The sequence below is a fragment of the Brachyistius frenatus genome, unplaced genomic scaffold, assembly GCF_029030835.1.
Source record: "Brachyistius frenatus isolate BFR_SWC_R1_liver_20210118 unplaced genomic scaffold, ASM2903083v1 Contig_72, whole genome shotgun sequence".
In the NCBI taxonomy this organism is placed as follows: Eukaryota; Metazoa; Chordata; class Actinopteri; family Embiotocidae; genus Brachyistius; species Brachyistius frenatus.
Window position 1 is genome coordinate 1,288,543 of NW_027210671.1, and position 27,783 is coordinate 1,316,325.

A 27,783-nucleotide genomic window follows, 5' to 3' on the forward strand; every position below is an offset into this window, starting at 1 on the left:
CGGAGGTGCGGAGTTTTAGATTCAGGACTGGTGTAGGGGGGCTGCTGAATGGGAGCAGTCACTGGATTCGTGTGATACCAACGCAAGCCACCCACACTACCTACTACTGCCCATCATTTGGACTTTTGGGGCGTTTAGGGCACAAATAGAAGAAGATCGCCTCTGTCCTCTTGTTGTCCCCTTCCCCTTTCCTCCCTCACGGATTCTTCGGACAGACAAATCCCCCAGAAATGGCTCAGATACTGCCGATACGATTCCAGGAACATCTGCAGGTAAGCAGACACGGAAAAGCCGTCAAATTAATTTCAGCTTCTTTCGTTTTTTTTGGTTTTTTTTGCGCCGCTCTTCGCCCGTGTTTGTCCACACACACACGGCACATGTCGCATTTAAATGGTATCTGAAATAGGGCTGCAGGGTGGTGCTCAATATAGCTACAGGCCTAGTTTTCTCCTGCCGGGCAGATGATGACTTGTAAAAATTGGACGTATACAGCTCCAATGCGGACCGGTGTGTGAATACGCCGCAGTTCCTCCCCCCACCACCACCACCCCCCACCACCCCTCTTCAAGTGGAAAACGCCGCCGCAAACTGCGGTGTTTTGACACTTTTCGTTGCCGACAACTGAGCTCAGCTGTTCGCGGTAACATTGTAACCGAGACCTGACTGGCACTTGATTGCCAGCTTTGTTGCTAGCATGTTGTTGTCATGTCCTGCAGCAACATATTCCCACTTCGCAACCTCCGGCAGCGACCACACCGGTGTCCGCAAATGTCCAGTTTCTGCGCACAGTTCGGGCGTCACTGTCTAAATCACTGTACTATATCAATAATTTGATGATAATTTGAGGTGCCTTTAGACGTTGTTCTTTTAACGTGGTTGTATGAAGACGCAGAACCGGCTATTTTGCACCCAGTCAGTTAAAAACTGTGAAATAAGTTCACGAAAACGGCTTCACTTCGTTGTAATGCATGCAAGACCAGAAAAACACATTATTAGATCAATATCTTGCTATAACCAAAAGCCTACATAGTTTCATATTACAGCATCAATATTCAATGGATTTAATGTGTCTCCAAGCTCTACTTGTTTTTTTTTTTTTTTTTCCACGTGTGTGGAGCAGCTGTGCAGCTTCAAACAGGTCAGTAGCAAAGGGCCTGTAGTCTTTGGTTGGCAGTCTCTTGGTGGAAAAAGAAACAACACAGAATGCCCTTTTACAATCTGTGACAAGAGAGGGAAACAACCGGCCAGTTATTTGGTCATCTGCAGGGGAACTATTTCCACTATGGCCCCCTATTTTTTAAAAAAAAATTTACCCCCTGGTTTGGACTTTTAATCGTTGTCCCATAGCAGCCCCAGTGCTTGGCATCTTGCAGCCAAAAGAGAAACTTTGTGACGCACCCCTCCACCTCCCTTGGTCTGTAGCCTGTTGTTATGGTAACAGCAGGCAATGAAATGGCCTTTCACTAGGAAAAAAGAAGAAAAAAAAAAAGCACAAGAGTCCCCCCCCCCTACCCTCTTTCTGTGCTCCCTTCCTCTGGCCAGTAGCCCCTCTTTCTCAGCCAAAGATCCCTTATCCACCAAAAAACTGTGCCGGCCAAGAGAGCCTGCAGTCCAGCAGGCTCCTCTCCTCACCGACAGGAGAGGTACACTGCTGCTCGCTGATGGAGCACTGTGCAGTACCTGGTGATGATAATAGTTCAAATTGCTCTCAGCAGCACATACCTTTCCCTCATATAGGTCTTAAGAAAATATCGCCCTGAGGCAATGATAAGCAGCAGACTGCTTTACGTTCCACCTCCACCGTGAAATCCCAGCTCTGCCCCAGTCGTATCCCCTTGTGAATCTAGGTGGCTCCAGCAGAGTGAAAAATGCTTGGAATTTGCAAACCCAGGACTTTGGGCCTCAAGTTGTTTGGCTTTTTTTTTTCTTTTTTTCTTGGCCTGGTATTTACAGCTCAGTGTCTGCAGTCTGGGCCGGGGCTCAGGAGAGTAACATGGATTCAGCTCCATGATGAGGTAGCAGCCTCTTGAACTAAAGGTGTACATGAGACAAAGAGCACAACGAATGCTCCAAATATCATCTTGAATATTACTGGGGAGGTCAGTGTAGACCTGGAGGACGAAGCCTGGATCTCAGAGCTGTTTTTTCAGAAGTGTTCGTTTCCTCAATCCGCACCAGTAGCTATGGATCGACTGCCTACCGTACACTGTTGCTAAGCTGTGTGGTAAAGTTTCTACCCATCATGCTTGTTTACTTCAGTGGGATTTATCAGAGGTCAGTGCTGCAATGAGCATGTCAGAGTGTGTTATTAAGTGACTTAATGGATCAGTGCCCTGGTTGGAGTTGTGGAGCCGAGTTAAGTTAACTGCGGATTATGTTGGTGACAAAATAAAGGACAGAGAATGGTCTGCTGAATTATGAAAGTGCCAAAGTGAGAGTCATCTGCAGCTTATGTGGCTCTGCTGCTGGCTCTCAGTGCAGCAGCGGCCTACGTACTGTAGCAGCTTGTGTAAGTGCAAAAATGTCCTGCAGCTCCGAAGCGCCTGATCATTGTCCTGTCGAGTTGAGTGAGGAGAGTCCAACCTGCTGTTCTGCGGCTGTTTGTGTCTGAAATGATAAAATGATGCCGCCGCATCAAATCAACAGATGTATTCGACAAACAGATGAGGCAAGCAGGCCTGTTTAAGTCGGGCAAATCACATGAGGGTAGGCAGCAGGAGGACAGAACAGTGTAACAGAACACATCTGTGACCGCAGCAGTCGCTGGTCGGGACGACGATGAGCGTCTGTGTTCGGTCACCAAAACTCAATCATGAATGCTTAGAAAGAGCACATACAATACCCGCATTGTGTCCCTCTGTAATGTTAAATGAGTCATGAACTGTTAAACTTGCAATGACGGATTCAGTGTTGCACGTTATTTCCATAAATGATGGATTTTCAAATTATTTTCTTGACAATTTTAAAGCAGACAGATTATTTGACTGAATATTTTACTAGAGCAGCATTAGCATTCTCTCTCCTTGTAGCTTTGTTTGAGTCCCAACCAACTCCTGAGGAAAATGGCAGCATTTAACAGCTAAATACAACGTCTATGAGAGTGAACCAAAAACAATGAGCTAAAAGAAGCTACAATGCTCAGTACAACTGAGGGAATCTGCAGTCAGGTGATAATCATCTGCACATAGGTCACTACTAGTGACACCTTGCACATTGACATACTAATTTGAGCTATTGTTAAAATAGAATATTCATTAGAGTAGCTTTAAGGCTTTCATGATCATCTAACCTGTAAGTTACATCCAGCTTTGTGTACTTCTTGTGAAAGAAAGTTTGAAGTAGGAACACTTCCCAGCCTTTTTGCTACATTTCCCAGTTGTCGTTGTGTTTGTGTAATCTCCTCAAGAACCCCAAATCTTCAGCTGCTGATGCAACGTTTCAGTGCCTAAGCAACGCGTCCACCCAGTCAATGACTCACCAAATACCGTCAATGCTGTGTCATTAGTCAAGTTCGACTGTCTTTTGTTATTGTGATATTAATGCTGCTTTTGTGTTGGTTAATGTCGTCTGTTGAGGGAAGACGACTTCCGGGGCTCTGTGATGTATTAGTTGAGGTAGTTTGTGGGTCACCGGAGACAGTAGGCTGTAGCTGAAGTGTGATTTTCGTCTGGAATGTTCTCAGAAGGAGTGCAGGGGGGTTTTCTTCCGGTGAGTCAGTCGCCCCACCCTGAACTGAGCTTTGCCAAAGGCCTGTGTTACGGGAACTGTAGTAAACAGACCTACCTCGCTCTATTCCAGTCTTCTTAATTTCTCATAAGAGGTGCATTCATCACTCCGACTTCTCTTCCTCACACTGGGTCTCTCCTCACACCCTCCCTCCCTTTCAGCGGGATGCTGGACTGTGTCACAAGCTCCTCCTTTCACTCCCATCCTTATCTTCTCCCCCTCTATCTTTATTGTATTTCCCTTCCCCTCTCCTCCCATAGATAGTTGTTGGCAGGCTTGAGGAGATGCAGCATATGGCTCCAATCCTCCCTCAGGTCTTCTGTGTGGGCCTTTGTCTTGTATGTCCTCGTAAACTCAGAGAAATCAGCTGCACGTTGAGTTGTGGCTGAGTAGTATGGGCGAGCTCAGTATTTTATAAAGATATTTCCTGCTGTTAAACATATGTATTTTGATAGGTGTAATTTTTGCACAGTCATATACAGTCTGTTAGGCAGACTACGAGAACAAACTCAACATGTACATAAATGTATGTAAATAAATGTTACTTTGTATTATTTTAAGCTTGCATGGATCATAACATTGCAGGATGCTTCATTTATAAGTTGCGAAATATAATAAGTTTGTTTAAATAGTATTGTGAGCGCATTGTATGAGTCATAAAACAAAAAGGAGGCTAAAAAAAGCTGCTCATAGCTGAGAAGAACTGCAGAGTTGGATGACAAGTGTGTGGTTTTCTTACTAAAAGGGTCTCCTGCCGCATTACACAAATTGATTTGATTCATTATTAATGAAAAAAACATTGATTTATGCAGCTATAAATTATCACCTGAACCTACGTCTTGTAACTGAAAATCTAAAAATGCTTTTCTTGGATAATTGATTCTTGCTTGAGTAAAACTTTTCTTGTTAGAAAACATTATTGAAGCCCCTGCGTCCGCCCCCGGCTGCTGACTGCTACATCCTTCCTGTTTTGCAGATGACATGATTTAAATGGCTCGGCAGTCATGATTTGTTGCCCTGATCTACCAGCCAACTGCGAGATAGTACAGTCCTTGTGATGAGCGTAAGGATTCCTTTCCGCTTGCCTCAGACTGCATAATGCAGTCAGTTCAGTCATTAGAGGGGGAGACTGCCTGTGTTAGCGTGTGCTCTCGGTTCACAGTTAGTTTGACAGCGTGCACAGTCTTCCTCTGTGGAGCAGCCGTTGACCGAGCCGGACTGTTTCATGTTTGTTAGTTCTGTTAAGCAGAAATGGACATGTCACTGTTTGTTGTTGCCTTCTGTGACTTGTTACAAATATGCTGAATAATGAATAGGATTCACTGACGATGTGTGATCAAAATATTCATTTATTCTTGGGATTGTCTTTAGTGTTGTCTCAAACTGGTTTCGTGGTAATTAAACGTTGTTCTAACTGGCCGCTTACACAGACAAATAAATGCTGTGTCAGGGTTTAGTCATGGGCTTTATGGAAATAAAGTAAAACAAAAAATGTTCTGTATCATTTAGATATGATGATGGTTGCAATAACCGCATTGCAAGTTAAAGACAAATGTATCTATGGCCAAAAGTATTTCTCCAAGTTCTCCACTAAATAAGAGTTGACATAAAGCTCCTTAGCGTTAACATCCTGCTGTCTGCTGTGTCCCCACACTTGTTCACTGGCTCCATTTACCACCAGACCTCCTGTCTGGAAAATAACCTTTTAAGAACATCCCCGGAAAACTGGAGCAGCCAGACCTGCTGCTAGTTTAATCAAAACACTCTTTTAAACTGCTACTTGCTGCTTTTTTCCCCTTCAAGGCAAATGTCAGCTGCTGTTACATATATTTTCCCACGGCATTTTTTTTGTTGTTGTTTTGATGGAGGCATGGTCTTAATACTCTCTTTACGATGCAATATTCCTGAGTTTTACTTTAAGCCCAAAGACAGAGAACAGTTGGCCCACTGTAATCTTTAAATTTTCAGTTGTTTTTTTTATTCATTTAACATATTTTGGTTTGACCACCATTAAAATATGAGTTGAATACTATCTTAGCTCATTATGTCCCATGATTATATGAATTCATAAGCAGTAAACCGCTGGTAAATACTATAATGTTGTCAGCATGTATATAGGTATTCTTAATAAGGGATGAATGGATAAAAATGAATTGACTATCAATGTAACGTGAAGACTTTATTCATGTTATGCATTACTGTACCTGTTTAGTAGTGAAGTATTAATTATTATGCTATTTTTGTAACAACCCTTGCCTGGTATTAACAGACCCAAAAGTTTCTGCATCAATATATGTGTCTGGCTGGGCTCCATTGGTAATCATTTCCAGTCTTTGCATCCTAATGGATGAAGCCATTGGAGCAGCCTTTAACCAATCAACATTGACCACCATATACGGCATGTTGTACCATTGTTAAAACTACTTCAACGTCATTGCAATTAACTACTGGGTCCTTGGTTCAGAGAGACTGAGCAAATGTCAATGTCTAAAGCTGTGAAGAAAAGTTGTGGGAACCAGGCTGTAACAAACCAGGTCTAACATGTCAATCTGTGAACTTTAAAGGAAACTGCTTCCTTCATCCAGCTTCATATTTACTGTACAAACATGAGCGTTATCGTTCTCTTCTAACTCTGCATCCGGAACCACATATTTCCCAAAATATCAAACTATTTCTTTAGAATAGTTACAGCGGTGTCACCAGCCATTCAGAAACTGATAACACAATAGATACTAAATTTTAATTGTTGACAAACTATAAACTGTCAAAGTCACCTGGTTACGGTAGTTATTCTCATTGTTGTTTTTATAAAAATATCTCTGTAGTTGCAGAACCTGGGCGTGAACCCCGCCAACATAGGCTTCAGCTATCTGACCATGGAGTCGGACAAGTTCATCTGCATCAGGGAGAAGGTGGGCGAGCAGAACCAGGTGGTGATTGTGGACATGTCCGACCCCACCAACCCCATCAGGAGGCCAATCTCTGCCGACAGTGCCATCATGAACCCCGCCAGCAAGGTCATTGCCCTGAAAGGTAAGATGGTGGCTCGTACATCAACACAGCAGCACATTCAGGCAGCACTGGCTGATAGATGAGAAATACTGTGTTGTTGTGACAGAAAACAGTTTGATTTTATTATTAGTGGCTTCATACCAAGCGCTGAGGTTATTTTTGTTGTTTAAATTCCCAGAATGAAGTCTACATGGTATTCCTACTGTTTATTTGTCTCCAGTTTTAACAGATTTACCCACCCACTAGGTCTGCAGTGGGAATACCACAGACATGCAGTGATTAATGCTCTGTCAGTGCTGTAAATATGTAGAGTGCACTCACTTTTATTGCCTGAATGTACTAAATTGGTTGTGAAAATTGATTGTCTGCCACTGAATCTAGCTCTGAGAGCACAAACACAAGCATTGATCAGGATGATTTGCCTATAATGTGCGTTCTCCTCCTCCTCCTCCTCCCTATGAGGATAACACCCCCCTGTTTGACCTTTCACTGTTGTCTATCTTTGTCTTGTCATTCTTACCTGATTGACACTTTGCTTTTTCTCCCTTGCTTTCTGTCATTTCTCAGACGGTGAGTTGCTTTCTGTCTGTCTACCCGTCTGGCACTCTGTTGTGATGATACAGTAGCCATGTCTCTCTCATAAAAGCTTCCCCCATATCCCTTGCGACTATGTAGAGCTATTTTGACAACTAATCAATCAAAAGACAGACAACTTTAATAACCGTTAAAGTGCCACACCCCTCCTCCAACCTGACCCGCTGGCACATAACCTACTTTTATGAGTACTCCACATGTGTTAGCATGACTTGTTGTATGCTGGCAGAGTGTGTGTGTGTGTGGTATGCATCATCAGATATTATGCAGTGAAAAGAGTTGGGGCACTTTGTGTGTCTCTGCACACCTGTGTGAGCGCCTGCCAGCAGACATGTCGACATTCTGATCTTTCTTTGCTGCATATAAGGAAAGCCATGAATATATCACAAAGGCTGTGCGTGCTGATGGCAGCTCCTCTATTCATCTGAATCATTGCATCACCTCACCTGTTTGTTTTTATACAACTTTCTTGGTAAATGGGAGTTGTTAGTGGTTACATGTAGGATGACCAACAATATTATTGAGCACAGAAACAGAAACAACAGCTAAACTCATAGTATCTCCACATTCAGTCAGTCACTATGACCTTTTTCAAAATGTTCTCAGAGGTCAGTTGCACCCAGGTGCAGTAAGGTGCTTTCTAGGCTCATAAAACCCATAAGGATATTCAGAATGTGTATTATTTGTCCAGAATTTGAAATATTTGTGTCAGAAATGTCCACTGGTTTCCCAATACAGTTGAGAATGGAATTTTGTTTGTGATGTTCACAGCATTAAACAGAAATTACATTAAAGAAAATCAGCCTCATCATCTCTTGACAGTTACTCTAAATCAGTGGTTCTTAACTGGTGGATTGTGACCCAAACGTGGGTCATGGCGTCATTTTGAGTCGCGGTTAAGGGGGGGAAAAAGTTAACCTTTTATTTTGAATTCCACAGAACATCTGCTGCTGCACTTTTATTTGGAAGGAAATGCATTTCCAATGAGGCCTCCATAGGCTGTATGCAAAAATGTACATATCTTCTGCGTTTGGAAGGTGAATCCAATGCGGGAGTGCTTTAAAAGTGCCACTAGGGGCTGGCTCCAAAAACCCTTCAAAATCAACTTCCTTCCATTCAACTTTTCTCATGAAATACAGTGAATCAGTTTAATCTACAAGTCATTATGGTGTCATTAGCTAAATTCACTCCTTCTGGCTTGTTAGTGGGCCATCTGAATATAATCCCATTATTAATTAGGCCTCAAAAGCAGTAAATTTGGGGGCATGTCTGGTATGACTGACATGCATGGAGTGCAGTTAGGTTTCCTCTACAAGTGGGCGGATATAGTGTTTCCAGACAGATTGAGTCAGATCCACCGAACACTCATCCCCAGTTTGTCAAAATATTGTCACTTAGCAACATCCAAAATGCTAAACTTGAGGATTCAAAACAACAAACCAATAGGTGGTGTCACAGTGAGTTGCCGCTTTGGCAGTACCAAGCAAAACTGATGTCATCACATCAGTTATTTGGTCTAATTTGTGCATTTGTAAACAGTTTTCTGCATTTTAATTTCATATATTTTAATTTAGTCTTGAAATTTGATGAACAGCACCAGTTTTAACTTATTTGAACATATTTGCCTGTAATTCAAGAAAAGTCTGTATTTTAATTTATTGGGTTTCGAGCCCTATTTGCACTTTTGTTTTGCTGCACTATTTTTGGTCAGATAAATTTGATTGGTTTTCAAAATTTTTGGTCTTGACTAAATAACTATGGATAAATGCAAGTCCTGTGGCTAAACCAGTTGAGAACCACTGCTCTAAATAACTAACAGAACATGTAGTTAACAGTTTTCCTTAATTAACAGTAACTATTTATTTTCAGCATATTTCCAAACTACTTTCCTTCACACATGCTGATTTTGAGGTTTGTGTGTTATTCAAAGAAGCTTCATCCATTGTTTCCTTAATTATTGTCTTACCCTCTGGACTCGGTTATCAACTCCTCGCTGCCTGTTTGTCTCACTTCAACCCTCTCGTTTCTTCATCACCCCTCAGCTGCCAAGACGCTGCAGATCTTCAACATTGAGATGAAGAGTAAGATGAAGGCTCACACCATGACAGAAGAGGTCATGTTCTGGAAGTGGATATCTGTAAACACTGTTGCTTTGGTGACGGATACGGCCGTTTATCACTGGAGCATGGAGGGGGATTCCCAGCCGACCAAAGTATTCGATCGTCATGCCAGTCTGGTGGGATGTCAGATCATAAACTACAGAACTGACGAACAACAGAAGTGGTTACTGCTGATAGGGATTTCTGCACAGGTACGAAAGCACACATGAACATGTTTACTTATGTTTCATACAGTACAAGAGCACACAACAGAAAAATGTCTTTGAAAAGGATTAGCGTGATTTATCTCTCTTCTGATCCCTGGTCTACAGCCTCATTGGACAAAAGGTCAGCGCTAAAGATAACTTTATCTGAGCTCACCCCCTTTTCTCTGTCTTTCCCTTCCGTCCACACAAAACTTAAATTTTCACAACCACAAAGAGAGAGCTTTAAAAACACTTTAAATTCACTTTTTTGTGTCAAGCATGATTTTATTGGATGCTGAGTGAAAGAGGAGGAAGAAGAGGAGATTCTCCTGTTGTTTTGGAGTTTCAGAGAGGGTGCAAAACTTAAGTTAACACAAAAAAGTGTAGACAAACTTTTCCTTCACACATGATTAGCACTTTCATATTTAGCTGTCTTACTACATACTGCAGCTTTGCTTGCTCCAAGTCTGTTTACAGCGGCACCTACTTCCACCAATCAAGCCTACAGAAATTTTCAGGATAAACAACGTCACAGTTTCATCTCGCTCTTAAAGAAATAGTTGGAAATTTCTGGCAATATGCTTATTCAGTATCTTGCTGCAAACTTGATGATACCTTACCTTAATATAAAGGTTGGAAATAGAGGGAAGCGTCACACCCAACAGCACCTGTAATCTTCATTCATATATGGCTGGAGTTTTGATCTTCTTTAACTCCTGGCAATAAAGCAAATAAGCATATTTCCAAAAATTCAAAACACCTAAATACATCAACCATCCCTCCTGAACTATCTGTAACATGTTCCCAACTAATATAATGTTGTACATGCAGCATACACACACTCTGTATGAAATATTACTGTTATCTGAAGGTCTGATGAACATAACCAATGTGAATATTTCTACATTTTAAGTGCTTACTTAGAGTGTATACTTATAGTGCCATCTTTAATCTCTAATTATCTTGAATGGCTCGGATTCCTCAGCAATTTCCTTCACTCTTTGTCTTGTCTCTTTGTCCTGCAGCAAAATCGTGTGGTCGGCGCGATGCAGCTGTATTCTGTTGAAAGGAAAGTGTCCCAGCCCATCGAAGGCCATGCCGCCGCCTTTGGGGAGTTCAAAGTGGAGGGAAATGCCAAATCCTCCACCCTCTTCTGCTTTGCTGTGCGCTCACAGGCTGGGGGAAAGGTGAGGGCTCATGATGCTATCATGAAGTATTTAGCCTCTGAATAAACAGCTTTGAATTGCATATAAAGGTAATGTCTTGGTCAGCAAAATAGCTCATAAATGTCTAGTTAGTTTGTAATGTGCAGAAACTCCTCTCTGCTGTTCTTATTTCCTTTACTGCGGTCATTTATGTGGACTCTCTTCTTCCAGTTACACATCATTGAAGTTGGTCAACCAGCTACAGGAAACCAGCCCTTTGCTAAGAAAGCAGTGGATGTCTTCTTCCCACCAGAGGCCCAGACAGACTTTCCTGTAGCTATGCAGGTAAAGAACGACTCCTGCTGCTAATTCGTTTTTTTGGTAAACCACAGCTGTCCGCTGAATGCTGAAATTCTCTGATCATTCTCTTCAGATTGGCAATAAGCACGGTGTAATATATTTGATCACAAAGTACGGCTACATTCACCTGTACGACTTGGAGTCTGGAGTGTGCATCTACATGAACCGAATCAGTGCAGAGACCATCTTTGTCACTGCCCCTCACGAAGCCACCTCGGGAATCATCGGTGTCAACAAGAAGGGACAGGTGAGAACCAGATGGAAGTTTGGATTTATTCTGACCTTACGGAGCACATTCTGTCCAGCTGTGCGTGGTGTGGATGTTCATTGGACATGTTTCCTTTCATGGCTGCTTCACCTCGCTGATTTACTGAGCAGTATTTATGTGATTATCTTCATTTCTTTACAGGTGTTGTCAGTGTGTGTTGAAGAGGAAAACATTGTCAACTACGCCACCAACGTCCTGCAGAACCCCGATCTGGCTTTGAGGATGGCCGTGAGGTCAAACCTCGCCGGGGCTGAAGAGCTTTTTGGCAGGAAGTTTAACACACTGTTTGCCCAGGGAAGTTATTCAGAGGCCGCAAAGGTGGCTGCGTCAGCACCCAAGGTATGTCGGTCTCTACTAATACACTGTGGTGTTTGCACATTGTAATTCATACCAGGTGCAGTCAAAAAATCTGAAATGGTTCTGGGAAAAGGTGCTATTTGGCACATTTTTACATTTGTGAATAATTTAGTCTAATTTGTAGAATATTTCTGCTTTTGATGATTTAGAAACTGTAGCAGTCACATCCATTGTGATTCAGTGTTGCAACAAATAAAACACATAAAGGAGTTAGTAAATATTTTCCTATCCATTGTATATCATCATGTGGAAACACTGTAATAAATATGACATTTTCCTTCAAAAGATTTAATGCAATTTAATCTTTCCATTTTTCAATTTTCTTCTCGTTTCCTTGACCAATAATTCCTCCATGCTCTGATGTCCTTGCTCCCCTCAGGGTATCCTGCGGACGGCAGAGACCATTCGTAAGTTTCAGAGCGTCCCCGCCCAGCCAGGTCAGGCCTCTCCACTCTTGCAGTACTTTGGTATTCTTTTGGACCAGGGCCAGCTCAACAAGTTTGAATCTTTGGAGCTGTGCAGGCCAGTCCTGCAGCAGGGCCGCAAGCAGCTGCTGGAGAAATGGCTGAAGGAGGACAAGGTACGACTGGAGGGTTAGAACAACAAGACAGTTTAGTTAAGCCTGGACTGATCCGTAGATAAATGAAAGTGGGTTGCTAACTAAAGTGGTTGTCGTTTATCATGTTCATAATGATCATTCGGTCATAACTCTGACTGTGTATGTGTTGTAGCTGGAGTGTTCGGAGGAGCTGGGAGACCTGGTGAAGGCCTCTGACCCCACACTTGCTCTTAGTGTGTACCTCAGAGCTAACGTCCCCAGCAAGGTCATCCAGTGCTTCGCAGAGACCGGCCAGTTCCAGAAGATAGTGTTGTATGCTAAGAAGGTAATCAGGCAGCTCAGATGACGTCTATCCTTATATTTAACTACCCATTGAAAACAAACATATGTTTGTATATTTGCATTTTTTTAACACCGCTGCCTTTAAAGCACTTTGAGAATTGCAGACAGATTTGCATTTCCACATTGTACTGTTGTAGGTGGGCTATACCCCTGACTGGGTGTTTCTTCTGAGGAATGTGATGCGTGTCAATCCAGACCAGGGACTGCAGTTTGCCCAGATGTTGGTGCAGGATGAGGAGCCGCTGGCCAACATCAACCAGGTAATGCACACACATCAACGTGACCTCACTCACTGGGGACATACAACCTTACTTCTACACATGCGCTCCTTTTTAACACACACAAACACACAAAGTACCCAGTGTGGGAGCTTCCATCTGTGTTATTCCAGATGTGGCAGCAATGCTGGGAATTCACTGAGTCAGTCGCCCCCCTCCACCTTTTAAAGCCACATCATCAGTCTGCTCAGTACACGTCTCAAACTGAGAACTTGATGACTTGATGTTTCTCCAAGTTAAGACCTCAGCCCCTTTGCAGTTGTGGCCTTCATTAAATATGAAAAGCAGAAACATCTGGCTACCGGGCCTGTCGTGTTTAATGCTGTGTGACTGATACGTTGTGTGCTAACTCAAATCATGGTTCACAGATGGTAGGAAATTTCTCTTTTCTATTTTTTTCTCTTTTCTCATGCCCTTTGGTAGATTGTAGATGTTTTCATGGAGGGAAGCCTGATCCAGCAGTGCACCTCCTTCCTGTTGGATGCTTTAAAGAACAACCGCCCAGCCGAAGGACACTTACAGACACGTCTGCTTGAGATGAACCTCATACATGCCCCCCAGGTGAACAATTAGCCCTGTCTTACTGTCCTGCTTGAAAAAAGCCACTTTGAATTTGATCATATTAAACATGATTTGTGTGTTTATGTGTCACTAAACTTTTTTAGGTAGCAGATGCAATCCTGGGGAACCAGATGTTCACACACTATGACCGTGCCCACATTGCACAGCTGTGTGAGAAGGCAGGACTGCTGCAGAGAGCTCTTGAACACTACACCGACCTATATGATATCAAACGAGCCGTGGTGCACACACATCTGCTCAACCCTGAGGTATGCCTGCAGAAGTGCAATCAGGCTTGTGAATACCACTCTTTTGGGAGCGGCCACTTTTTTACTGTTTTTTTTTTATGATGTGTGAAAAAGCCTCGTGAACCCACTTCTTTTCCCCCTCGTCCCTGCTCAGCCTGCTGTCTCACTTTCTTCCTTTTTTTTTTCTTCGTTCAGTGGCTGGTGAACTTTTTCGGCTCCCTGTCAGTCGAAGACTCTTTGGAGTGTTTAAGGGCCATGCTGTCGGCTAACATTAGGCAGAACCTGCAGCTGTGTGTCCAGGTAGCATCAAAGTATCACGAGCAGCTGGGAACTCAAGCATTAGTGGAGCTCTTTGAATCCTTCAAGAGTTATGAGGGTAGGTGTCGACGCCACCTGGGTCATGTTGGATCAAAGTGAAAGAATGTCAAATGATTTTTGCAGATTTTAAATCAGAAGATGGAGCTAACTGTCATGCTGTTTCTCCCCCTGCCATCTCTATTCAAGGCCTGTTTTACTTCCTCGGGTCAATTGTGAATTTCAGCCAGGAGCCTGACGTTCACTTTAAATACATCCAGGCTGCCTGTAAGACCGGCCAGATCAAAGAAGTGGAGAGAATCTGCAGAGAGAGCAACTGTTACGACCCAGAGAGGGTCAAAAACTTCCTCAAGGTATAAACACACCCTAAAATATCGCAACGGTTTTATGATATGTTGTATTACCCATTTCCTGCAGTTGAATTAGAAATAAACTTCATGTTTCTTCTGCTCAAAGGAGGCAAAGCTAACGGACCAGCTTCCTCTCATCATTGTGTGTGATCGCTTCGACTTTGTCCACGACCTGGTGCTCTACCTCTACCGCAACAATCTTCAGAAATACATTGAGATCTATGTACAGAAAGTAAGAATAGGACTAAATACATAACTAGTCACTGCCTAATTAATTAATTATTTAATTAATTATTTATTAGAGCTGCATGGTGCCTCTTCATTCTGAATTTATTGCACTTGTTTTCAGGTGAACCCCAGTCGTTTGCCAGTGGTGATAGGAGGGTTACTGGATGTAGACTGTGCTGAGGATGTCATCAAGAACCTAATCATGGTGGTCAGAGGGCAGTTTTCTACTGATGAGCTGGTGGAGGAGGTCGAGAAGAGGAACCGGTAAGACTAGAGGATAAACAGATGCACTATTTCTTCTCTTCTTACTTTGCTGCTTCTTTATGTGTCAACATTTGATTATTACCTGTGCATCAAATCAACTTGGTACCGTGTAGGTACATAATAGATGTTTAAATGTACTGTTTAAAAATTGTATCTAAATGTAGGGATTAAATAGGTGGCTGCTGTTACAATGCAAGACGTGTTTGTGGCACATTTTTCCAGTAATGACAGAAGGAGACGGGTAAAAGAAAGATCAGTGATCTTCAAATCACAGAACTTCTTGTCTTTCCCAATCATGCTTGAGACAATCAACATAAATAATTCACAAACACTTTGTTTATAGAGATGTAAATATTTATGATTCTATCTGATATCCATAAACCATCAAACATTCACCAACAAACAGAAAAGTCTGAAATGTGATCGTAAATAAATACACAGGCGTTATGGTTTCCTTCTGCTCTGTGCATGCTGGGCAGTTTAAGCCTTTCAGAAGCTGAAATAAATATTTAGATTTTTGCATATAAGGTGCTTCAAGTGTTGATTCTCTCTTTGCTTGTCTGAAGATTTATTTTCTTGCAGTATTTTTCATGGATTCGTCAGTGATGTGAGACAGATTGGCTGTTTCTCATTTAATGAAGCTATTTCTAGAACAAATCGCCTCTGTTAACATTCTGTATCAGCGAATGTGAATGTGAGAAAGTGTCGACATGAATACTGTGGGAACAAATAAGTGAATAACACTACTGAATGCACAACACTGCCATCTAGTTTTCTAGCTATGAAATGCATGTGCTTTCAAGGCTTTTTCTATACTTCATTTGATGCAGCTGGCATTTAAGTACAAAATATATTTTCAATATCTTCTCAGGTTGAAACTTCTGTTGCCATGGCTGGAGTCCCGTATCCATGAAGGATGCGAAGAACCGGCTACCCATAATGCCCTAGCCAAGATCTACATTGACAGCAACAACACACCTGAGCGCTTCCTGAAGGAGAACCCGTTCTACGACAGCGCCGTGGTCGGACGCTACTGTGAGAAGAGAGACCCCCACCTGGCCTGTGTGGCCTATGAGAGAGGACAGTGTGATCTGGATCTCATCAAAGTGCGTACATCACATTGTACAGCATTTAGTTTGATCATTTACATAATCCTAATGTAGATGTATTTTCAATTTATATTTTTTCTTCTCAGGTGTGCAATGAAAATTCTTTATTCAAGAGTGAAGCTCGATATCTGGTGCGACGGAAAGATCCAGAGCTTTGGGCGAACGTGTTGGAAGAAAACAACCCTTTTAGAAGACAGCTCATCGACCAGGTTAGCTTTCCTCCAACTCATGAATGAGACGTAGGCTATATTTATACCTCCGAGATGCCGATAGCCATAGCTGCAGGTATTGTGTTTTCAGGTTGTCTGTCCGCCCGTTCTGTTGTTGTTAATGTAATATCTTAAGTACACTTGGTCCTAAGAACGAACTCATTAGATTTTGGTGGTCAGGTGGCCGTCGCCTCCATTTGTACCATTCTCATGAACACTTTATCTCAGAAACGCTTTGAGGAAAGGTCTTTCAACTTGGCACAAATGTACACTTGATAATTGATTAGGTTTGGGGATCAAAGGTTGCAGTGATCTCATTAAAGACATATTTGTAGCCACAACTCAAGACTTTAAAATGTTATCTTGGCAAAATTTCCAATAAATGTCTAATAGGATAAAAAAAATTAAGTGATGCCATTTTTAATACAATTGTTCAAAAGTCAACTTCACTGTGACACCAAAGTGTTGTGTAAAAATACTTTTCAGGCCATTATTCAACACCATAATTAAGGAACAGAAGAGGAAATTGAGATCATCTTTCACTTTTGGTCAGAGACTGAAGTGATGACACTAATCTTGGTTGTCCACCGTGAAACTATGCTGATTGTACCGATCCTCGTTGCTGTCATGTTGAAGATGTGTGTGAAGCATCCACATAGTATTTGTAGGTTCTGTGCTGCACTATCCATATTTGAAACATTGTCTACTGTCAATCAGCTTTGTTGGCCAAGCATGTGAACACGTATAAGTCTTCACTAAATATATTTTGAGTCTGGACAGCTGTGTAAGTAAAAAGAAACTTGAGTGATTAGTGGAGGCATGCAACTGTGCGGTGGCATTTCTAGTTTGGTGTATATATTTGTTTTCTTGTTATTTGATCTCCTCTTAGGTGGTGCAGACGGCATTGTCAGAGACTCAGGACCCAGAAGAGGTGTCAGTCACAGTCAAGGCCTTCATGACCGCAGACCTGCCCAACGAGCTGATTGAGCTGCTGGAGAAGATCGTACTTGATAACTCAGTCTTCAGTGAACACCGGTACAGCAGGCTCACAGCTTGTTCTTCATCATGTTAGTTTTGCCACAATAGTTGTCATCTTTTAGACGATGTCTGTTTTGGGTTCCCCCCCCCCAGAAACCTCCAGAATCTGCTTATTTTAACGGCCATCAAGGCGGACCGCACTCGTGTGATGGAGTACATTAACAGGCTAGACAACTACGATGCTCCGGACATTGCAAACATTGCAATCAGCAACGAGCTTTTTGAAGAGGCATTTGCCATTTTCAAGAAGTTTGATGTCAACACCTCGGCCATACAGGTAAATAAACGTATTACCTCTCAAACTACACTGATGGTCAACTTTTAAGTGCTTCAGTGAGTGTATCGGCTAAAGTTCAGTACTAATCAGAGCACTTATTGTATCTGACATTTGACATGAATGTACAGTTAAATTAATTTGTTTTCTCAGTCCAGTTTTTGTAAGGAACCTCCTCACTACAGACATTTTTATATTTATAACCTTAAAGTCCAGGCCACTAAAAGTATTAATCTTAGTATCCAAAAGTGACAAATTCACTTGCCACCGCTGAGTATGAGTACTTGATCCTGCAGGTTGTATCACTGTCTCTTAATTACTGTTGAGTGAAATGATTACTTCTACTTATGGCTGGAAATAAACTGTAAATTAGAGCTGTTAGAACATTCAGCTCTGGTGTTTTATGTCACTTTAAGTACCCGTATGTCACATCATATAATGCAACCCTCTCCTCTTGTCATTCCTTTAGGTATTGATAGAGCACATAGGGAACTTGGATCGTGCCTATGAGTTTGCTGAGCGCTGTAATGAGCCTGCCGTGTGGAGCCAGTTAGCCAGAGCTCAGCTGCACAGAGACCTGGTGAAGGAAGCCATTGACTCGTATATCAAAGCCGACGACCCGTCCGCGTACATGGAGGTGGTCAACGCAGCAAGCAAAAATGGTAAGCCAGAACTCTCCTGCACACCAGCAGCTCACACTAATTGTCTTTCTCGTGGGGTTGATCTGATGTTCAATGTCTTGTTTGTGTTTTTAGACAACTGGGAAGACTTGGTGAAGTTCCTACAGATGGCTCGAAAGAAAGCCAGAGAGTCGTATGTGGAGACAGAGCTGATCTTTGCTTTAGCTAAAACGAACCGTCTCGCTGAGCTGGAAGAGTTTGTCAACGGGCCCAACAATGCTCACATCCAGCAGGTTAAAAAACATCCCAGCTGTAGTGTTAGTAATTTATGAAGCTGTTGCAGAATCTGTGTATTGTTATTTCCCCGGAACTTCCTATTAACTGCATATTTAATTTGCTACTTTCTACCTCTCCAGGTGGGCGATAGATGTTATGAGGAGGGTATGTACGAAGCAGCCAAGCTCTTGTACAACAATGTGTCCAACTTTGCTCGACTTGCATCGACATTAGTCCACCTGGGAGAGTACCAGGCAGCTGTGGACAGCGCCAGGAAAGCCAACAGCACACGGACATGGAAGGAGGTAACTGGCACGCAAACACCTCTGTTAAACCCGCTTTTCATGGATTTCAATGGATTATTGAGAAGGTTTTTAATCATCTTTTATCAGACTGAAGGCAAAAAACTATCATCCATATTCTAAGATATATTTGCACCCTGACTGGTCAGATTTGATTACATTTCTTATCAAAGCTTGCAGGATTTTTTTTGGTAGCAGTTAACAACATGATATCAATGTTTAATTTGTAAATACGTTTCATGTCATCATCTATGTTGTAATTACTACTGGGAAATCTGACTTCTACCTCAGCAATACAACAAGGCCTGGAAAAGTAAGCAAGCATGGATTGCACATGCCAGTTATTCTGCTGTTTATGGTCTTTATATGTATATTTAATGGAGATCATAGTGCCATACAGACCACACAAAGCATTTTGTTTTTGTATTTTTAGCATTTGTTTCATGAAAAACAATAAAATGAACACTAAAGTTGTAAATAGGAGAATCAGCTGTTTACTAATAACAAAATATTCAGCTTTTTTTAAATTATTATTATTATGATTAGAGGCTCAAAATGGCAGTATTATTGTTTAGCTTTTTAGAAAGAATTATACAAAAAAAACCTCCTTTGAGGCCTATTTTTCAGTGTGCTCTCATTATTTTCTCTTCCCTCTGATTGGCAGGTGTGTTTTGCCTGCGTGGATGGTGAGGAGTTTCGGCTGGCGCAAATCTGTGGCCTTCACATTGTGATCCACGCTGACGAGCTGGAGGACCTGATCAGCTACTATCAGGACCGCGGGTACTTTGAGGAACTCATTGCCCTGCTGGAAGCTGCGCTGGGTCTGGAGCGCGCCCACATGGGTATGTTCACCGAGCTCGCCATCCTCTACTCAAAGTTCAAACCTCAGAAGATGAGGGAGCACCTGGAGCTCTTCTGGTCCAGAGTCAACATCCCAAAGGTAGAGTGTCTCTGTGCATGCCTCTCTGTTTGTGTGTTTCAAAACTATTCCTTTCTCCTGTAATAAATCAAAGAGTTAATCACACACAAGGCACATACAACTTGCAATGATTAAACATTCATTCAACAGTTTAAAGCAATAGTCTGTCCTCTTGCCCTTATATTACCATTTCAAAACCAACAACAGGACTAAAGATCTGTCAGCAAGGAAGTGAAAAGGACACTGTTGGCTTTTCTTCTTCTTGTTGTTATGAGAAAACTGGTGGCCTTGGAAATGTGAAATTATTTACAAAATGTACTTACTTCAAAAGTTCCTTTAAGTTACATGTTGATATTGTATTGGAATGAAACAGATTTGATCTGACAAGTTGAAACTGTTTTTAACATCTTTTCATTTATTGGCTGTTCATTATTTAAATCTAGTTGGATGGTTTTCTGCCTCTCGAAAGAAACTACATTAATAATAATTTCTATTTATGATGCAAGTCTTTTACAGCACTCAGACATCCTTTACTCCAAATTTACTAAATCTCCGATTTTAACCAAACAAAACTTTGACAGTCATGAAGGAGTCGTTGACATTTTTCTGTGTTCACCAGGTCCTTCGTGCAGCAGAACAGTCTCATTTGTGGGCGGAGCTGGTTTTCCTTTACGATAAATATGAGGAGTTTGACAACGCTGTTATCACTATGATGACTCATCCGACAGATGCATGGAAAGAAGGGCTCTTCAAAGATATTATTGCGAAGGTAAACACAAGTGTTATTTCACTGAGCTGTTTTATCTCTTCTGCAAACATCTTAAATTTGAATGATCTTAACGTTTCTTGTCTTTTGTCCTCAGGTTGCCAATGTGGAGTTGTACTATAAGTCTCTTTTCTTCTACCTGGATTACAAACCGATCCTGCTGAATGACCTGCTGACCATTTTGTCTCCTCGGTTGGACCACAGCAGAGCTGTCACCTTTTTCAGCAAGGTAACCAGCAGTGAGGTCAACAACCCCTACAATATGTTAAATCATTATAATCTATTTTTGTTTATAGACTGCACAACTTGCTGATGTGACATGACATTTTTGCTTGACCAGGTCAACCAACTGAAGTTGGTGAAGCCGTACTTGAGGTCAGTCCAGAATCACAACAACAAGCACGTCAATGAAGCTCTCAACAACCTGCTGACCGAGGAGGAAGACTACCAGGTCTCTGTCATTCTGTTACTGAAGAAAGTTACAGCAAAAGATGTAAAACACTTTTAAAGTACCACTTGTGTGTTTCAGCTTGTTGTTGAAACAAACAAGTAATTGTGTACTATGCATATTGTAATCATATATTTATTATTTATGTCTGAGTTAAATCCCTTCTTATATTTGTTTCCTCTGTCTTTTGAGTTTTGTGGATAGCACCTGTGAATTAGTAAAATATTTGGTATCACTGAGTGTTGAAAGTCTTGTACAGTACTGTCCTATACTGTGGGGATCCAGTTTTGTGGTCACTAGGGGGCACTGCTGAGGTCCTGTTAGTGGATTAGGTGTCCCCCCAGGTTAGCTGTTTCCTCTTAGTCCCAAAAGAAATGTATTTATCTGTCTGTGTGTTGTCCACAGGGCCTGAGAGCCTCCATAGATGCCTACGACAACTTTGACACCATCGGGCTGGCTCAGAGGTTAGAGAAACACGAACTGATCGAGTTCAGGCGTATCGCCGCTTATCTGTACAAGGGAAACAATCGCTGGAGACAGAGTGTGGAGCTCTGCAAGAAGGACAAACTCTACAAGGTCAGAAAAAAAAACATTTATAAAAAAGCAATTTCATTTTACAGCATATTCCTTTAATGTTTTGAGTGTCTCAACTTTCCTGTAGATGGCACTGTTTGTTTGTTTATTCTTTAGATAGCATCTCACAGAAAGGATTTGTTTGGGAAGTCTTCTCACACTAGTCTTGAAAGCCTTAATGTTTCCCATGATGAGTCATTTAATTACACTATATTTCTGTCTTTCCCAGGATGCCATGCTGTACGCCGCAGAGTCGAAGGACGCTGAGCTGGCAGAGACTCTTCTCCAGTGGTTCCTGGAGGAGGGCAGGAAGGAGTGCTTCGCTGCCTGCCTGTTCGCCTCCTATGATCTCCTGCACCCTGACGTGGTGCTGGAGCTGTCCTGGAGGCACAACATCATGGATTTTGCCATGCCGTACTTCATCCAGGTCATGAGAGAGTACCTCTCAAAGGTTAGTATTAAAGGCGTAGTACCAAGAGTTTGATTTTACTTCATATTTTAATGGAAAAGTAGGTTTTAATTATTGTATATGTTTGTTTTTAGTGGAAACAAGTCTAAATTTCAGTATTTTTACGCTGCACTAAAAATTGGTTTACTTTTCTTAGATTGATCACTTTCCTGTAAAAAGCTGACAGGGGAGCAGTGACCTGTAATCTGTAATAACTCTGGAGGTGTTAAGAAACAGGTCATACAGATATGCTGAGATGAGAAGGAGGAGTAATCTTTAGTAATTGTTAAGTGTATTTGCCAGTGGTCACTGTGATTTCCTAAAATGCTGACCTGCAGACATGCGAGGTCACTTGAGGTCATGTCTTTGGGTTCTTTTCCAGGTTGATGAGTTTGCAGCGAAGGTGACGGTCTCTGGCCCTCTTTTTTATTTCTCCTCTGTGTTCTGTCTGTTTGTTTTTGTTTGTAACTTATCTCTTAGGTTTCTGATGTAGGAACCTAGCATGGACTGTAGACTGAGTACGGCCTAACTAGCTCTGGTCCTGGAGAGCTGTCAAAGTAGTGTGCAGGCTTTTGTTCCACCTCGGCACCAACACGACACATTTAAGACATTTTTCAGTTTATCCATTGGAAGCATTTTCTGAAAATCATTATCCTCCTCTGGAACCTCATTTTCAATTATTTAAATATTCAGCAGTCAAGCAGAAACAAATGAAATGATGAGAAGAGGAAAAAAGGAAATACCCTGACACACCCTGCTGTCTATTGATGCTCAAACATAAAAAGCAAAAGGCTAAATGTGAAGATAGTACAAGGCTCTTTGTAATCTGAAGTGGAATGTCTTCTTTACTTTAAACAAAAAATGATCTGCTCTGATTAAAAATAAAAATGATTCAAATCTTTGAAAGATTTCATGGCTACGGAATCTCTGCATGAGGAAATATATCTGCTTCCTGTTAACAGTATAATTACCTGCTGCTTTTGGGCACACGTGCAGCAGTAAAGGAGAGGGCTGCTGCTGATATGCAATTAAAATCAGTTTGCACTAGTTTGTAAGTCACAATGTCTTTTTTTTACTGAACCCTAACGTGCCAGCTTTCTTTGACTGAAAGTTGAAAAGATTTTGAACATATTCAGGAGGTAAAATGTCGTCTAAAGAACACGTTTTAGATTGGTTGAAAGCTGATGATTTTAAACTCTGTGTTGAAGGCTGGAGCCAAAGCCTGTGCACTATTTCTTTCTTCAGGACCTAACAGATACCTGTTACCTTCTAACTCCTCTCTCTTGGGGCTGCATCTAGTGTTAAGTGACACTTTAATCATTTCAATAAGACACTGTGATAAAAGAAACGCACCTGGCTCCCGAGAGCCCAGAAAAGAAGATGAGTGAGGAGAGCAAGCCACCCTCGACTTGTTAGATGCATCCCCATGTTTCTAACTCCAGGTTAACAAGTTTTAGTTTGAACTGTTGGATTAGTGCAGGGCTGCACACACTAACTTCAAAGGTTATGGAGTCTCCTTTTCTTTTGTATCTTTGGAAGATCTTTCAGATAATTTCAGCTCATCACTTTATTTTTTGGAGTTTTTGCAGCTAATCAGGAGGTGAAATACCAACTCTTTTTTAAAATTTTTATATACAGTACAAACCAAGAGACGGCATTATGGGCCTTTGCTTATAGCTAGATGTCAATGGACAGAATACCCAAGCTATTTTTTTAACAAATGAAAATCAGATCCATTTCCACTAGAAGTGTTTAGTATTTCATTTTCTGCATTTCAAAAGTTGTTTTTCATTCATATCATAAGCAGTATTTTCTAGTTCTGTACAGAAAAGTCCTTGACAGGTGCTGTTCGACCTTTTCACTCTTCTGTCCAAACTTTTACCTTAATTTCCTGAAATTATGACCCAACAGAAATCTACACTGACTGAGCTGAATTGCTGTTTAAGCCGATCTGCACTTACATCAGAAACCTTTTTTATACTCAGCTGTCTCCACATTAAATGCACAATGCCTGATTATTTCTTTGCACTAAATTAATCGAAAAGTTGGTGCTACAATCAACTCACTGCGCAAATACTGTATGCCTGGCAAGGATGAGCTTAAACCTGTGAGCTTCTAATATCTAGCTTGATTTCAGTTCAGCAGATTGAAAAACACTTGATGAAAGTCTGTCCGGACGGCCTGCTTACAGCCATGAATGGGATGCATGTGAAAGCTGTGATTGTCATTTAATGATACAAGACTGGCTGGAAATATAGCATCAGCATACAGGCATGTACTGTATAGCTTTCCCTTTACTTAATAAATAATATCAAAAAAAAATTAACCTTGTACTCTACTATAATTCTACTATTAAAGGGTCTATTTACACAAATCACAAAAAAAAAAATCCCTCCTACTGATATCTAGTAATTATGTCATTTTGGTATTGTTGCTACCCTTTCGCTGTGAAGTGAATCTCATTTTCTTTATGGTGCTCAAAACACTCAGAAATGGCATTTTAGACATTTTTAAAGCAGCATTTTTCAATATATATATATATATCTTTGTTATCTTAAAATTCAGGATAATTCACAGACCTTGTTCTCTGTTTTCACTGTAAACTATTTTCTGCTGAATGTAAAAAAAACTTTTAAAAAACAGCTGGGAAATGCTGATGATGGACGGACATTTTATCTGGAAAGAAACATTTCCTTTGAGTGGTTGGAAATCAGTTTTCAGTGCTTGAGAAGCATACATTGGGTTTGATTCCACTCTATTGAATTGGTGTGATAGTAGGAGTGTCAGCAGTCTCTATTGGCATGATTAGATACCACTGAGGGTTAAACGGTTTCATTTTATTTTTTGTGATTTGAGTGAGCTGACCTATTAATTGTTGACTTAACATTTGTACTGGAAGCTGTTTTAGAAATTCTCACCCAACCTGCATGGCATCTTCTCTGCGGTAACCCGAGCTGCACAGGTGCTGTGTGTAGTTTTGTCTTTCAGAAGTAGGTTTGATAAATCTACTAAAGCTCGTCACATTTGTCAGTATTTATTTGTTTGATATGAAAATAAAAGTGTTAATTTAGTCTCAGTGGTGAAGCATTAGAGTTTATGTTCTGTTGTTGTCCACCAAATAATAAGGAATTTATATTTAAATAACACCAGTACATCATTGTGGTCATTACATTGTAGGTGTCCAGCAAAAATCTTTTATTTTGAAATTTAAATCTTTTTTTGGTCACAGTTGACATTTATTTTATATCCTTGTGACTTGAAAAAACAAATCAATTTTGCATTAAAAATATGTACGCTACGTTAAAAAGACTCGCAGGATACCTACAATGAATGAGCTCAGACTTTCTTTGGCTCTGAACAGTGCTTGCGTGAGCATCGTCTGATCGATCCTCTTTTTCTTTGTTGCCTTCAGGTGGACAAACTGGAGGAGGCAGAAAGCCAAAGGAAAACTGAAGAGGACGTGACGGAGCCTCAGCCGATGGTGTTTGGTAGGTTTACAGGCAGCGCATCACCCTGAAGGACAGGTGATTTTGGTCGTCGAATAAAATATGGAAAATGTCTGTTGGTGTTGAAATTCAATATTAACCAAATGTTCGATGACGGGATGAAGGTAAAACAATTTGTCTCCTTGTTGTTGTCAGGCTTGTGAAATTTGCATTCAGTTAGTGTTAGGAAAAACAAATGTTCCGCTCATGTTCTTTTCAGATTGTAAGATTTCTCATTTTCATTGACAATAATTTGTCAAATGCAGCTTAAATGGAAAAATGCGAATGGAAAATTATTTTGTTTTTCGTTCATTTTGCGTTATCTATTTGAATTTTTTACAGTAGTGTAGCCTTCTTTATTAGTTCATCCATAATAAATGAACATGGAGACTATCTCAAACCAGTACCAACTGTATCCATTCAATAAGAGCTTTTATCCTGTGATCATTTTCCTCACGAATATGATTTTCAGCACAAAAAAAAGGAACAAAAAAGTCTGTTTCAAACAATCTGAAAAATTCACATTTCATTGAGCACCACCTAAAGAAATTCAACGTGACTTAAACACATCCTCTTTTGTAAAAAAAAACAACAACTGTTGGATAGATGATCTCTGTGAAGAGCAGTGAGCCGAACAGTGTAGCCACGTTTACTTGTTGAAAAGTTGAACTTGTGTCTTTTAGAGTGTAACCCTGCCTGTGTTTGTGTGATCAGGCCAACAGCTGATGTTGACTGCTTCTCCTGGTCCAGTGGCTCCCCAGCCAGGGTACCCTGGCTATGTCTACCCCGCTACTGCCGCAGGCTACCCCGCTCAGCCCGCTTATGGCTTCAACATGTAGAGCCCTGACTCCCCCTCTTCCTCCCCCCCTCTTCCTCCCCCCTCTCCCCCGCACACACTGACACACCTTGGACCTGAACCACACTGAAACGTGCTGCTCTGGGTCTCAGCTGGCCAAATGATGGCGCGGAGACTCCTGAAATTTCACCGGGCCTTCATTTCCCAATGAGACTCCACCTGAGTTCACTGAAACTGTGACAGAAACACTTTGTCTTTAGTTTGTCCGCACCCTCGCTCCCCTCCTTCATTTCCACATGGACATACCTGCATCACCGATCTACACAGCATGAAGTCCCCTTTCAGCTCCTAGAGGAATTAACATACCGAAGATAACATTAGTTGCACCAAACCACTGTCCTGTTGCTATTTCATGTAGACTTTGTTAACCATAGAGCAGCTTTTTTTATTTTCTTTGTTTTAATTTTTTTTTTCAGCACTGATGAAGAAGAGACTTTACTGAGGAGTGGAGGGGCACATGTGTGTCTCCCCCCTCCCTCCTAAAGCACTGTTACGGCCTTGCATACTCTGAGGAGGCGGCAAAAAAACTGGCTCATTTGTTCATGTTTAATTTCACAACTGTCTCATGCTCTGATTAGAAAGACAGTTTCTGTGCAATAGTTCTGTTTGTCTTTCACAACAAGTACAATGTGTTTTCTGTATACGGACTAAGAACACTTGTTATGAGGTTACTGTGTGTGTGTGTGTGTGTGTGTGTGTGTGTGTGTGTGTGTGTGTGTGTGTGTGTGTGTGTGTGTGTGTGTGTGTGTGTGTGTGAGTGAGTGAGTGAGTGAGTGAGTGAGTGTGTGCGTGTGTGTGCGCAGCCTCTGAAGCCTTCGTCGGATACGTCACCAAACCGAGAGACTCAATGAAACTTCTACCCCCTTGCAGCCGCAAACCTTTTCCCGGGTCAGAGCGGTTTATTTCGTCAGTCGACTTTTTGGAGTCTGACTCCAGACATCTGGATGACAAAAAGTCGAAAGAGAGAAAGAAAGCAGGTGGAATGATGAAAAAAAAAAAAAATGCTATATGCTGTAGACTGTGCATGTGCTGCCAAAATATAATGCTGCAACCAGGAGCACAATTTTCACGTTACACTCAAGTATATCAAGTATTACTAATGTTGTGTCAAAAACTTAAGTGATGTAAACTTTCTCACCCAACTAACAAAAGACGGTGATGAAGCTCCAACAGACTCGAGGAGGTGAAAATGCATGGGAACAATAGCTCCCATCCTGGTGCCAGCTGGTTAAAAAAAAGAATCATTATTGTACTGAAAACAGTGTATAATTTAAATATATTGAAATACCTAACTAATCAAAGAAGTCAAATATTATGGAATACCGTATGTATTGTCTATAGTGTGTTGTTGTAGTTTAAAAAAAAAAAAAAAGCGTAATGATTTTTGTAAGAAAAGGACAAAATGCAAAAACAGGAGGTTAATAAATGGCAAAGTCTTGAGTCAAGGCTGCTCAAAGTGGTGACAGTTCAGTTTTTCTTTACATCCCGCGCCGCCGACAGTCTGTATGAACTGAGCTCTGTCCCATCGTGGTCTCAACATTGGATTTG

The 27,783-nt window shown here is 41.4% G+C and overlaps 1 protein-coding gene across 8 annotated transcripts; it reads left to right on the forward strand.

The window, feature by feature from the left end:
• Window positions 1-21: 21 nt before the first annotated feature.
• Window positions 22-27,696, forward strand: cltcl1 (clathrin, heavy chain-like 1). 8 transcript variants are annotated; one of them, XM_069707833.1, is made up of 32 exons: window positions 22-272; window positions 6,552-6,759; window positions 9,375-9,643; window positions 10,663-10,824; window positions 11,014-11,127; window positions 11,216-11,389; window positions 11,552-11,749; window positions 12,147-12,347; window positions 12,499-12,651; window positions 12,806-12,928; window positions 13,370-13,507; window positions 13,612-13,776; window positions 13,951-14,131; window positions 14,260-14,423; window positions 14,527-14,652; window positions 14,770-14,912; window positions 15,784-16,018; window positions 16,108-16,230; window positions 17,120-17,265; window positions 17,362-17,545; window positions 18,012-18,204; window positions 18,298-18,455; window positions 18,579-18,743; window positions 19,405-19,680; window positions 20,279-20,428; window positions 20,523-20,669; window positions 20,766-20,876; window positions 21,279-21,449; window positions 21,676-21,897; window positions 22,277-22,297; window positions 25,307-25,382; window positions 26,094-27,696. In XM_069707833.1, the coding sequence occupies exons 1-32, from the start codon at window positions 231-233 to the stop codon at window positions 26,216-26,218; spliced, it is 5,064 nt and encodes a 1,687-aa protein (XP_069563934.1). In that variant the 5' UTR covers window positions 22-230; the 3' UTR covers window positions 26,219-27,696. The 8 variants fall into 8 exon arrangements, 7 of the variants coding, with proteins under 7 accessions (XP_069563934.1, XP_069563938.1, XP_069563940.1 ...); XM_069707837.1 differs by having other exon boundaries at window positions 22,277-22,303; window positions 25,307-25,418; window positions 26,094-26,180; XM_069707832.1 differs by having other exon boundaries at window positions 23-272; window positions 22,277-22,303.
• The last annotated feature ends 87 nt before the right edge of the window (window positions 27,697-27,783 follow it).